We start from the raw sequence: 14,083 nt of genomic DNA, 5'->3' as shown, positions 1-14,083 counted from the left end.
CTATGAAGTCTACACCCATTCTTAAAAGCATCAAGAACAAAGGACGAAAGAGGTGGTTTGATTTTTGTTAGGTTTGTTTTGGGGTATTTTTTTTTGTTTTGTTTTGTTTTTTTAATTGCTAAAATGAAATTACAACTTTCAAGTATAAAGCAGAAAACACACCTTTAATAACTCCTGCTCCACAAGATACACTCCAACCTGTTGTTTAAGATGAAGTCATCTGCAGGTATGATGCCAGCTAGAACGTGACTTTTGACAAGTTGTCTTTTGTAGCGTTTGCACACTGAAACAAGATGTCTTATTCTACAGGCAAAATCCTATTCCAAAAAAAAGCCAGAAAACCACTCGGGTCAAATACTCATATCACATCTGGTTACTTTATTTTTCATCTGTGCAGTCAGTTAAAAGAACAGTTAACGGTGAAAACAGACAACCACAGAAGCTTTAGGTACAGTATTGTAACACCGAGGAAGCAAATGACCACACTGAACACATTCTTTATGCTGGTCATTTCCAAACAAAACAGAAGTACATACACAGGTCTAGTTCAGTGTAAAACCTGATGTTAAGCAGCAAGTTGCTCACAAATTGCAGCAGAGTATATGGCATTTTCTGCAAATAGCTACAGCAGCAGTGCTTAATGGATGAACTGCATAGAATTAGCCTCACGGGCAAATGTTAAATCACCACAATAACAACCTTAGTGGCTCCCTAACAGGTCTGAGTTATGCACTTCAGCATGAACAAAATTGTTTACACTCCTCAAGGTTTAGCAATAGCTTTTGTATTTTTTTTTTCCACCAGTCTACACTGTGTTTGTTCCAGCCTTCATTGCGGTAACTGTTTTCAATTAACTGTCACATACAACATAGGTAATTACTGCTTATTCAAAGTTACACAGCCCCTGCAAAGGTGATATGACTATATTTTAAAGATAAGAACCCAAAATACATTCAAGAGAATGGCTGCAACAATAAGGCAATAAACCGTTTTAAAAATAGATCCTACTAAACAAAACGAGATCAACTGTGTAACCTTCTGCCTTCATAAGGTTTCAGACTTGAATGGGTCAATTCAAAGTTAAGTGCTTACCCACCAGCAACATTTCAGAAGTACATTGGTAAAAATATTCAAAGACATGAGTATGTTGGACTGCCAGCAATCACAACCCAGGTCTTATCACAAGCATGCTTTCACACATACAGCTTCGCTTTTACAGGTTTGTATGAAGTGCCCTGTACAAAGATTCTACCACAGACTCCTTCAGGAAAAATTATGCATTGACAGAAGACATCAGCATTCCAGAATTCTTCCAAACCACATAATATAAACCTTTGGCCTGCTATTAATAAAATCATTAAAGTTGTACACCAGGCAGACAGCGTTATTGGCAGCTATGTCACATCAACATTAAAAAAATAGCATCAGCTGTTTAAAAAAAAAAAGAGACCGAAAATAACTTTGGGGAGTGAAATGTACACCTACATACAGCAAGGAAGGGAGGAGGACGTTGTTTGGCCAGAGCAGATGAGCTACCCAGAGGTTCCACATCCATCTTATTGCATATTTGATCAGTGTCAGCATTCAAACCCACATGGATTTTTCCTTCATTAACTTGCTCCAGAGTCTTGATTCTTGCACCTTTAGAGCCACCCTGACTAGCTAGGTATATTGCTGTAACTTCACATTTCTTCACAGCTACTAGAAGCAGAGACTGAGTTAACTGTTACTTATCTCAGCTGGGGATACTGTAAGCATCAGCCTTTTGCCATCTTCTGTGCACTAAAGTCTAGGTAAAAGTGAAATGCAGTGGAGTGTCAATATCCTAAGTCAGTACAAAAAAATAAAAATCTTTATTTGTAAGCCTATATTAGCAAAGCTCAAGACAAAGATGCTAAAGATGTTTAAGAAAAATGTACCAGTACTTGCTTAGCACTGTTAAACTGAAAGTCTCATCATGTGAAAAGACATACAGACACAAGAATATAGTGACATTAAGTTGTCAAGGCAAACAACTGAAAGCAGCAGGGAACAGAATCTGATTGCTTTTGCTCAGTTTGAATAAATGGAAATTTTGCTAATTAAAAAAACCCCATCATTAGGCATTCCCTTGCCAGCAGACAGAACAGAGGAAGGAGACTAGAAATATTTCTACATGTGTTCAAAAGATACGTGCATAGCACTGCCTAATCATGCTTGAAAATGTAACCCTGTAATACAAAGCATGCTTTACATACATGCTAGTAAACAAAACAAAGACTTTTAGACTCCAAAGGAAGGGCAGCGCTGATCTTTCACATTTTAATACTGAACCATCCAAATCATTTTATGAAGTGAATGCTCTCATTAGCTTTTGAACAGTATTCACAGATGACAAATTAAAACATAAAGGCACTAAAAGAGTGCTGTTTTCCCAGATGCAGGCCTACTTGATGAAAAAGCTAAATGCTGCTGCTTTTAGCCATATAAATGAACCAAACCACAAGTTTGGAAGTCATAGGTTTAAAATTCTTAACAGCTCTAAGTACAAGACAAATTTTGTAGTCCTGTTTAACAGTTTTTATACAGGGAACAATGATCCAAACACCACCACATATCCAAGCTTCGGGAGAAAACTGAAGTTGTTCATGACAAGGCACACTGATAGTTCTCTCTCATACACACATCAGAGGTGGTACATGCGTGTTCTTCCCCTTTCCAAAGATCTCACACATCAATTTGCAGGGTTGCTAGATAAACAGAAGTGGAGCTCTTCATTCTGAAGTGCAATGTCAAAATAGCTGTATAACTCATTCTCAAAGAAAACAGGAGCAACTGCTTGTTACCAGTAAAAATCAGTAAGTCCTCCACCAAACATGAGGTACCAAATTCATTGCCATAACACTATCAAAGTGTTACAGTGACGGCTACCAAATTGGTCAGAATGCCTTAACCAGTTCCAGGGAAGAAGTTATGTCCAGGTACCATATACCTGATGTAAAGGTGTACAAAGTGAACTAGAGTGGCTTAGTATCCAAAAACCAAAGATGACACCTCAGAATACTAAACAGTGAGTACATAACCTAGGCATGTTCCCCTCTCCAACACAAGTTGGACTTAGAGTAAAAGGTTCAGGAGAAACATACAGAAACCTTGCAGGACTCCTTAACCTGTAACCCTTCTTATGTCAAAACCAAGAAAACAGGTCTTATCACCCGATTCCTTTTTTTGCCTTTTTTTTCTTAAAAAGGAGATAATAAAAACCTCCAAATCATGTGCATCTAATATTGATTTTTCATATTTCATTTATACTTCTTAATATATATATAAGAATGTAACTAAAATCTCACTTTAGAATACTTCCTAAAGCAGGATATTCTTTCAACCGTTTTTCAAGTCCACGTGCATTCTCAAGGTTGAAGAAAAAATATATATTCATATATAGCTAAGGAAATAAAACTCAATTTCACCATATGTAGTTACAGTGCTGTAAAGAAAAAATAATTCAGAAACCATTTCAAGTCTGAAACATTTACTATATTCAGACTAATGCAAAGGCTAATCCTATGGTCCAGGACCTGTTTTTAATCTGTATGCAGGGACAGGAGCTACAGCAGCTCATCATTTTTCTGGTGGAGATTTCTTTCCACCCCGCCTTTCTTCCAGTATTTTATGACTTGCTGCTGAAGCCCTCCCTGAACCTCTACCGAAGTAGCATACATTGGTAGTTCAGAAGTAAAGGTCCACAGGTATTAATATTACCTCTTAAGTCAGTTTTTCAGTAAGAACAAACCACTGAACACAGTGCAGAGGTGCTTAACCATTCATAGTTAGTCAGAAGTTCAACGAGTACTTTAAGTTGTGTCTTCTGTAGGTACCCTTCGCTGTCGAGCGTATTTCTGTCTACCTCTCTGAGGCGAGGGTGGAGTCTCCTGTTCAGCTTCAGTCTCTGAAGGCTCGTTGTCTCCCTGTTGGGACCCTGTGTCACCTATCAGTTCTCTCAGGAATTTGAATTTAGACAAAAACAATTGCCAGACCACGTACCAGCCTGCAGGAGAAAGGAAAAAAGGTACCGCTTAGTTACTTCATACAAATTGATAGCCAGCTTTCAAGCAAAGTATACCAGAAAAGTGACAAAATATTTGATCATCTCCCATCCTCTAATTCCCAACTTTCAACCCCAACACCCCTCCACAACACACCCACTCCTTTCTACAGTCCTATAAATACCAATTTGACTTAATGAAGTTTGTCTTCATCCAGAAGCAAACATTTAAGCTCCAGGCAAGGACCTAGACATTCCTAATTGTACTGCCACAGCAAGCAGTAGGTGGGTGATCACCATTGCGCAGACAAGGGTCTTAACTGTCAGGAGAAAAGGAATTTCTGTGGTTATACCTAAAACAAGGAGTCAGGATTCATTACACAGGGCTTCTACCCTCACTTAGCAAACATATTGTTCTGAAAATCACATTTTAAAAGCCACATTACATAATCACTATTAAGCACACTTGTGGAGATCTTGACATTAATACCATATTTTATAATAAATCCTATTCTGAAATGCACAAGGTCTTCCTTATGTTCACTAAAAGACCACATCCCCCAAATTCAACGTGTTCCATCACCATGCCCAAATCCCATTAAAGTAAAATTAACATTCTCTAGCAAATGTGTGTTCTGCTCCACTGTTAAAATGCTCCGTGTCCCAAAACTATTCAAGTAAAGAGTTAAGCCAGTCAAATTTCCAGAGTATCTCTTGAAAAAATAGTTGAGATCCAGCTCCTCAAGTGTTTCTATAACAGGTAGCCAAGGAACTTAAAAAAAGCAGATATAAATATATCTAAACCAAAACCAGAATCTTCCTTTTAAAAGGTCTCCCTTATCTAAGCATTTAGGTCAAGAGAGACTGGAGTTTTACCCAGCTGAGAACTCGTGGTTTCCCTTTCCCTCCAGCTAACCAGTCAAGTTTCATCATCCATAAAACAGGAATGTAACTTATGTGTGAAATACACAGTTAAGCTGCATAAAATTTAAACATCTATTTGAAAACATATGCTACATAAGCGTCATTTGCAACACCAGAAACCATCTGTCTTGTGTAGAGCTATAAATTAATACTCTCATTCTCTGTTCAGAAGGTCTTGCTAGCTATTCAAGAGCATGCTGCTGACCTACGCAAATATTAAGAGCCTTATTTTACAGAGCTAGGGAAACCCATCCTCCCAATTACACAGCTGTCAGCAGAAACAGACTTCTGAGCATGGACAAGAGGGGTGCATTAGGGAAGGGGGGAAGAGACTAAGTGGCACTTGTGTAACCACAGCACCACTATTTTTCTTCCTCTTCTGTAATCAGTCATGCCAATATGGGCAGGCCATTGCTTCGGATGAAACAAGATCCCACCCTTCCCCTCCCTCCTGCAATACTTTTCACATCTTGCAGACTTTTAATTTCTGTAACTTCTCTGCTGCTGAGGACAGCTGATGGAAAGCTTTTATATGCTAACCTTTTATGATCTAAATTGATTCCTAAAGCCTACACCAAGTATTTCCTTTTTCCATTAATACCTAAACCTTTCAATGACTTGTGATTAAATTGAATGTGGTGTCCCACAAATGCCTTAAATCCCCTGCACAAACCACGGGCAAAAGCGAAAAGCAAAAACCTCAATGGCAGATATCTGGTTCTGGCATCTTTTTTTTCTTTCAGCTCTAGAAGTAAGAATTGAAGTAGCAATTCTTTGAAAGTTGTTTCCATTGAGGGGTATTTCAGGTCTCTGGAAGCTTCATTCTGAAGACCATAAATCAATCCATTCTTCTCATGGGTCTAACCATCATTAAAAGTAATCAAATTTCCAAAAGCCATGCTTATTTCTAGTCCGCATGGGAAAGAAAATGCGTAAAACATTCCAAGCGAAGACAGGAAACTTGCAAGAAAGTGAGACCTAAGCAGAATATTACAAGCCATTTAAAAATGTCTTCAACTCCCCAATTTGTTGACAGAGCCAAGATTTGGGACACTAGACTTAGAAGCACGCGGTACATTCTACTAAATCCACTTTAGCCTCTGGGTGTGTGGGGGAGGAACTCTCAGCTACAAATTGTTTGGTTGGGGTTTTTTTGTTTGTTTAAAATCTTACCCAAAACACCTGCAAAGTGAACACTGTGAAACAGACACATTACTTCTAGAGAATACCAAGGCGCAGGCCCAAAATATTCAGGGCCTTCCCCCCCAAAAAAAGAGTTATAGGGCACTGTACAGAAGTATGACTTGAATATATGTAGTATAAATAAATACCCCATTAAGGGGGGTACTTTAACTTCGGCTAGATAAAGCGGATCACATGCTTCCTCTATCACTGCGAACAGGCCACTTAACACACGGAATTACTATTTGGGGGGAGGAGGGAAGAAAGAAATGGTAAAGAACATTCACACTTCATTCTCACAACACTCTCAAGAAAAGCAGCATTAATTTTTTTTTTTTTCCAATGTTTGGTTTGAGTTAGAGCACAACAGTCTGAGTATCCAAAACACTGAGTGCCATAAACAGCCTTCAGAGCTCTCTAGCTCAAGACCACAAACAAGACAGTGTAAATAATCAGCCAACAAGACTGATTATAGTAGACAAACAACTAGACCAATGATAACAGACAGGTGAAATCAACCACGATGCAGTTCATTGAAAAGAAAATTACAACAGGCTTCGCCAATGATAATAGTGGGAGGGTAACCAGGCTTAGAAACTAGAGTTTCAAAACCTCACAAGCTCTCCCAGCCTGTACCAGAGACATTTAGGTATAAGGTAATCAAAACAGAGAGACTGATTTCTTCAACTTGCTCTAGTTACAGCGCCAGCTTGGATGGAAAGTTAAAAAAAAAAATCCCCCAAACAAAACACACTTGTCTGACTCAAGTTAAGTCTGCCTCTTCAGCTGAGGCTCCCTGTCGCCTCACTGTTACTAAACACGTAAGTAAGAATTCCCTTGGAAATAACCAGACTACTAAAGAACAAGTTATTCCGGGTAAGAGAAACTCTCTCCAGCAGCAGTATCAACTAAATACACCAGTAAACAAAGCCACACACACAGACAAAGCCTGGAGGCAGATTCACAGTATGAGTTACTTCTGAATCAGAAGACGATGCATTTTCTATTAATTTTTCAGCCTCTTAAGAACATTGCAAAATGGTAATACCTGACATCAGGCCATATGGAAGAACTGCAAGTTACATAATAGTGTATTTTTAAAAATAAAGTAATTGTAAAGTAACTTAAAATACACAAAAAAGGAAAACGGGTATTTCCACGCAGTCTTGTCTTTGCAGCTCTGATTAGCTTTGCAACTATTTTGCTGTAGAGCTCTTCCTGGACAGGTAACCCACACCACTGGTTTGCATCTCAAAAGCTTCCACTTTGTTCAGGCAAGCCACTCTCAAAGAAATCCTACTGGTTTAACTTCACCACACACAAAATATTTGATTTGAATCAGTATTCCAGTGCTTACTTTATTTTCTTCAGCCATTTGATTTACCTTTTCACATCATCCTTGGCTTGATTGAACCTGCGGAACATACCCACAATACATCTTCAGCAAACAAGCAGTGATGACATGTAGACTATAATATATAATATTTCTACATTAACTGGTGAAAGAAGTTGCCTCTCAAAGAAGCAACCCAGGTCCAACTGTACATCATCACAACGCTAAGCAGGGGCTCCAGCTCTTGGTGTAGCAGATACCTGAATCCTGAGAGAGCAGGGAAATCCTGTCTACCACAAACAGACAGTATTTTGCATTTAGGCAGAAGAGCAGCTCCCAGGCTCTGCAGCATTTAGTATTCACTACAAGCTGGGAGCCACTGTCTCACTTAAAATGCCACAGCCAGGTGCCATCCAAAGACATTCAAGCCACATTTGGCATTGTGCGATCGGTATGTCAACCCCTCTTATAAATCATGACACAACGTGTTTGTGAAGATGGGACCATGAGTCAAAGCCTCTTCTACTGACTCATACGTAGATGTATACAACATCTCTGTAATAATCAGGATGTTAAACAGTTTTTATGATTTGACTATGTTTCACTGAAGCTACCTTTTCTGTTATTTCTCATCCCGGCTCCTAGTTCTTTGTAAAGGAGAAGGAAATAAAGCAATCCGACTATGTTAATCCCCCTCAAAAGGAGAGGGGTACAAGTCTCAGGTCTGTGTTTTTCATTCACCTTATACTAGCCTGTACACAAAAGCTAACAGAAGGAGTGTTTTCTTTATTGGAGCACATTTCCTCTTCCATTTGAATCAGGAAGAGCAAACAAAACAAAAAAAACAGGGCTAATATGGAGTGCTAGGTTAAAGCAACCTGATTTTTCTTATGTGAAATACTAATGAAACCAAGAAAGGAAGGAAGGTAACGTGGTAACAGCACAAGTCGGAGCCTGAAGATCTGGCTTCTATTTCTGACCCTACTATAGAATTCCTGTGCAGTCTTGCAAGATCACTTTACCTCTGTGTCCCTACTGATTTGAAAACAGGATGCTACTACTCCAGCACATGAAGACTAATTTAGAACTGGGTTATTACCAAGGTGAATGTTGCCTGTATTCAAACGCTGAAGTGTCCATCACAGAAAATCTTAAGCAGCTACAGCTGGAAAAAAAAGGGGAAAAAGGAGCACGGAGCTCTAGATGCTAACCTGAGATTCGGGAGAACAGGGTTCTACTCTGAGAGTTCTATGTCAGATTTCTTCTGTGACCACAGACAAGTCACTTTAATGCTGCAGCCTTTTTAAGATGTAGATAATATACTGCCCTAGTAGATAGCTCTGCTATGGAGAAGATCAGACTGAAGGAAGCATACACTACTCAGATACTGGAATAACAAAAGACATCAGGTAACAGAGTGCTTGGTTCTGCATGGATCCTTAAACCTGTTCCCATTTAATGCCACACTCTACCACATGCTGCTTGCTGACTGATCACAAGGAAACCTCGCTCTCTTCTGATCTCCCATTTATAACAGTTTCAAAACTCAACTTCAAATTAAAGAGTATTTTCTCTTTATTGCCTGTCTAATCAAGCATGACCATCCTCATCTTTTGGTATTTTACAAGATTCACTCATTTAAGATAGTTACAAAGCTATTAAAGCATTAAAGTTATTCAGGCAGAATTTAGAGCTCAAGTCTTTACCCATCTGCACCTGAATTCACACTTGTGAAGCAAACCACGTACTTGTTTCAGCACTTTGAGTTACATGGTTTTTGTTTTAAGGTCATGCGTCTCAAACCTCATCTCATTAGCCTCTCTTGCCAAATGAGATGAACGCTTCCATCTGTTCCACTGAAGGCACTTCTGCAATTTCACAGGGCTCCATGCATTACTACATTGGGAAATTAAAACAAATACACAGCGGTAAGCAGTACTAGAGTTCACCTTAGCGGGTATTTTATCTTATCCTATATCCTTGACTATGCATGAATTCCTCCCATCTGCAGAGGAATATGGAATACACAAAAGCAGCAATGAGACCACCAAAGAGAAACCAGAGAAAGGAAATCAGAAAAGGTGCGAATAAAAAAATGGAAGCAAGTTACCTTAGTCCCACTTTTAAAAGAGCAACTGAAAAATTCCTATGTTTACAGTCCCTCAATGGTTTCTGTGTCAGATGTGATCGGTTTACAAATAGAGATGTTGCTAGCTGCAAGCCTTCCATGCTTCCTAACAAATTTCGATTAACACTGAAAGTAGCAGTTGCAAGCATCCAGAAATGTTTAAAAGAAATCGGGTCATTTATTCAAAGTACTTTTATAGACATAAATGCCTAATTGAGGCATAAACATTTGCTTTTCACATGGCTGAAGACCTGGTCCAAATAACTTCTGATAGTTTGTGCTTTGAATTTTGTCTTTTCACTTTAGAAAAATGATAAAACGAAATTTTTTCCCCCATTATTTAAGTTTTGATAGCACTTATCGCATCGTATTTGCAATAAGCAGCAGAAATCCACATGATTCTAGGACGTCTCCTGAATATTTAAGTCTATTGTTCTCCGCAAGCATTCACACCACAAGTCCTTTTACAAGTCACTCAAAATCCAAGTTACAGCTCTTTAAGCTCTTGACCCTGTAAGACCTTTTCATAAGTCTGTTTCAATACCTCTCATCAGATGGCTGTAAAATATTCTTATCAGATTAAGCTTACTCCAGTTTATATCCAGCCATTCTTGTGTCAGGTTTGTCCATTAATTTGCACGACTCACAGGCTGGCATTTACTCATATCCTGTGACACACAGCATTCAGTCTCCCTGGGAGTCTAACAGGCTGTAAAGAACAGAGACCTGTAGGTAAGAAGGTAGGTAAGAAACTGCCTATCACTGGCACAGATAAAAAATTAAATTGGAAGTAGTTTGTACTCAGTTTTTTCTAGTAGTGGTCTTGACACTGTTTTCCTTGAATATTTTCCATTAAAAATCATGGCACAAGAATTATAAGTGTACCAATATTAATTGATAAATGCTGTATGATAGAAAAAAAATCATTACCAATACTGTAAATCATTATTAAATCCTATTGAGTCACTACTAACAGAGTAACGGTTCAAATCCGCGCCCCCCCCAAACAACGAACATATCAGCTTCCCATGCTCAGTACTTTTGAAATCTAGGTGACTTTTAGCAATCATTTTATAAGCTCTGATACTGTTGAAAGTAAAATACAATGAAGGATTCAAAGCAAAGTATTCAATGAATCCAAACTGAATGTATGATATGGAACTCCAAACTGCTAAGTATTTATAAGCCACTTAAAAATAAAGTCATTTATTAATTTCTCTTGCTCTCTTTAAGCAAGAAAGCACTAGAAAGATGTTTAAGTTAGCAGGCAAAGTTAGAGAGATCTTTAGTGTTTTGATTCCATTTGTCACATACAGACAAAAGCAGAAACACCTGGAGAAAATGATCCTGGTTTCCAGTTTTGAACAGCATGTTGCAAAAACAGAATTATCCTGCTGTATTTGGTGTCGATGCAGCCTCACCTTGAGTACTGTCTGCAGTTCAGGGCCCCACAATTTAAGAAGGATGTGAAGGCCCTTGAATGTGCCCAGAGGAAGGCAACAAAGCTGGTGACAGGCCTGGAAGGCATGTCCTGTGAGCTGCAGGGCTTGTCTAGTTTGGAGAAAAGGAGGCTGAGGAGCAACCTCATTGCTCGCTCTGGCTTCCTGAGGAAGAGACGTGGAAAGGGAGGTGCTGAGCTCTTCTCCCTGGTATCCAGCGACAGGACACATGGGAATGGTTCAAAGCTGCACCGGAGAGGTTTAGACTGAACATTAGGAAGCATTTCTTTGCCAAGAGGGTGGTCAAACACTGGAACAGGCTTCCTACAGAGGCGGTCAATGCCTCAAGCCTGTCACATGTTTAAGAGGCATTTGGACAACGCCCTTAGTAACATGCTTTCACTTCTGGTCAGCCCTGAATCAGTCAGGCAGTTGGACTAAGATGATCATTGTAGGTCCCTTCCAACTGAAATAGTCTATTCTAAAATCATTTTACTGTTTCAGGAAGAGAGTAAGTAATGATTTCTTATGCATACTCTGAAAACATAAAAACCCTAACAAGTACCATGTTTCATGTCCTAAAAGATGAAAAGTGGCCAGGCGACACCTAATGAGCATATAGAAACTTGAATTAAAAAAACCACTCAGAATAAATATCTACTTAAGTCACAGTTTAGTCTGTAACAATGGACAGTACAGGACACAGAAGAAAAAGGCACAAAACCAGGGAAAGCATACAAGGTGCACCCTCATATACCCTTGCAGTCCCAGTTATCTGTATTGCAAGTTTCCTTATCTGAGTATTAATACTTTATGTTGACCTTTCTACCATGAACTTTAAATGATAAAAGTTTCAGCATCCAAAATATTCTTTGTTAATGAGCTTGCCCCCATTGTGTACAAGAAAATTTTGTTTTAAGCCTGTTCCTTATCATTTAACTTTATGTACTCCAGTTCCTCTGTAATAATGAAACTTCACCACCATTCCCAGTTCACCTTTTTCATTCTACTCATTTTTATAACCACCACCATTCTTATAGTCATCTATTTTCCAGGCTAGACAGGTCTAACCTATTTAAAATTTCTTCATGCAGAAGTCATTACATAGCTCATAGTCATTACCCTACCTTTTTAAAAAGAAACTAGGATTTTTTTTTTTAAATAAGGTAATACACTTTAGTAAGAAAATACACTGTTTGAGATACCAACACATGGTAGATTCCTGTAGCAATATAATGACATTTTCCATTTTATTTTAAGCTTCTAATGTTTCATTTGCCTATTTGCTTGCTACAAAGCATTAAATGGATATTTTGGAGAAGTGCTTGCAATTACTTCAGCTAATCCTTTCTCTGGGATACTAACAGCTCAGTTTGAAGCCACTGTATTTCCCCACATAAGTTATGTATGCACATAATTCACACCTTTTGTGTGCATTACTCCGTATAGGTTAATACTGGATTTCACCCCCCCCATTATCCAGTCCCTTGATATTGCAAAATCTTTTCACAATGCTTTCCCATTTTGACTACAATTAACAATTTTTTTTTTTTTTTAGCATTAAAATGTCAGCTGACTCTTCACTTTGCTCCCTTGGTTTTCAAGCATCACTTATAAATCCACCTGGCTTTTATCTCACAAGCCTTTCACCACAGGCTATGGCATAGTTCGAGTTTGGCAGTGGTGATTTTTCGGGTGGTTTTTTTTTTTAGAGCTCTAAGTTCAGCATATCGATCACAACACCCACACGCACTATACTGCTGAGTCCTTCCAAGAACTCTAACAGACCTGCAAGTCGTGCCTTCCATTGAAATAACCCTTCTCTCTGCATTACAAAGCAATACAAGCCTCGGATCCACCTAAGACCAAAAAAAACCTCCCAAGAGCTGCTCCTAATCTACTCTAGCAAACAGATGTCGACAGCTGAGGAGTACCAGTAGGAAGTTTACTCCTTCCGTTCACCGGCCTTTCCGACCCCCGTAGAAGCTGCACAGAGTGCCTGCTCAGTGCTCCGTGCGCTAAAGAGGCTGTCAGCTACAGATTAGTCACCCCATTAAGCTCTGGAAGCATTTCAAGGCTCAAAATTATTGCGAAACAAAGAGAAGGGGGCGCTGTGAACCGCACACGCTCCCCCGCACCCCGGGGCATCGCGCCCTTTCGTTTCCTTCAGTCCATTTGAGCAAAGAAGAACCACCAGAGACCGAGAAAGCCGGGGTGAGGGCGGGGGCCGCGGGCAGTGCCCGCCGAAGCCAGGCCAGCCCTCCCGCACCTCCTCGCCCCGCCGCCGAGGGGAGCGGGCGGGACTCACCGCACAGCATGAAGAGCAGCACGCAGGCCAGGGTGGCCACGATCACCAGCAAGGTCAGCCCGATGCTCTGCCACATGGCGCCGGCCGCTTCCCCCCCGCCGCCGCCAGCCTCCCTCCTCGAAGACGCCTCCCCGCCGCGGCAGCCGCTCGGCCGGGCTGGGCCGAGCCCCACCGGCGGCCCTCAGGGCCCGCTCAGCCCTGCGGGAGGGGGAGCACCAGCGGTCGGGGCCCGGGCGGCCCCTCGGCGGGTCACCCCGCAGCGGGCCGCCTCAGGGCTGAGGCGAGGGCAGAGGCCCGCCGGCGGCGGCTACGGGGAGGAGGCCGCGCCTCGCATCGCTGCCCGCTACCCCCGGGAAGGGAGGGGGCAGCTCCGCGGCCCGGCCGGGAGGGCGAGAGGAGCGGAGACGACGCGGGCTGAGCCGGCGGCGGCACCGGCGCCGTCTCCCCCCGCCGCTTAACAACCCGGCGTGAAGAGCGGCAGCAGAGGCAGGGGGCGGGCCTTCAAGCGCGTCATGGTGACGCGGGGCGGCGCGCGGTGCATGCTGGGAGTCGTAGTTCGCCCCCCGCCCCAGCTGCCGGGCGCCCCCGCCAACGGGGACCACAAGTCCCGGCGTGCCCCGCGCTGCCCCCTCGGGGCGCGAAACGGCGCCCGGCGGCCGCGGCAGCCGTTGCCCCTCGCCCGGGGGTGGGCGGCCCCCGCCCCGGGGGAGGCTGAGGGGCGGCCGGCGGCGGCTCCTCTGGCGCG

General features: G+C 41.6%; 1 protein-coding gene across 2 annotated transcripts; it reads right to left on the bottom strand.

Moving 5' to 3' along the window:
* Window positions 1–277: 277 nt before the first annotated feature.
* On the bottom strand, window positions 278–13,771 carry SMIM13 (small integral membrane protein 13). 2 transcript variants are annotated; one of them, XR_014228720.1, is made up of 3 exons: window positions 13,339–13,771; window positions 3,742–4,027; window positions 278–317 (listed from the first exon to the last, which is right to left on the bottom strand). XR_014228720.1 is itself a non-coding variant. In XM_082317225.1 (2 exons), the coding sequence occupies exons 1-2, from the start codon at window positions 13,412–13,414 to the stop codon at window positions 3,834–3,836; spliced, it is 270 nt and encodes an 89-aa protein (XP_082173351.1). In that variant the 5' UTR covers window positions 13,415–13,771; the 3' UTR covers window positions 364–3,833. The 2 variants fall into 2 exon arrangements, 1 of the variants encoding a protein (XP_082173351.1); XM_082317225.1 differs by lacking the exon at window positions 278–317 and having other exon boundaries at window positions 364–4,027.
* Between the last annotated feature and the right edge of the window lie 312 nt (window positions 13,772–14,083).

The sequence above is a fragment of the Platalea leucorodia genome (genome assembly GCF_965183815.1).
Source record: "Platalea leucorodia genome assembly, chromosome: 1".
In the NCBI taxonomy this organism is placed as follows: Eukaryota; Metazoa; Chordata; class Aves; order Pelecaniformes; family Threskiornithidae; genus Platalea; species Platalea leucorodia.
Note: the sequence above shows the minus strand (reverse complement) of the source record. Positions and strands in the feature narration are given on the sequence as shown.

Bases quoted from the DNA above. Each gene is read 5' to 3' on its own strand.
- SMIM13 (XM_082317225.1), bottom strand. From the start codon at position 13,414: ATGTGGCAGAGCATCGGGCTGACCTTGCTGGTGATCGTGGCCACCCTG. The intron at 4,028-13,338 runs GTGAGTCCCGCC...TTTCTCCTGCAG, and splicing joins GCTGCTCTTCATGCTGTGCG to GCTGGTACGTGGTCTGGCAA.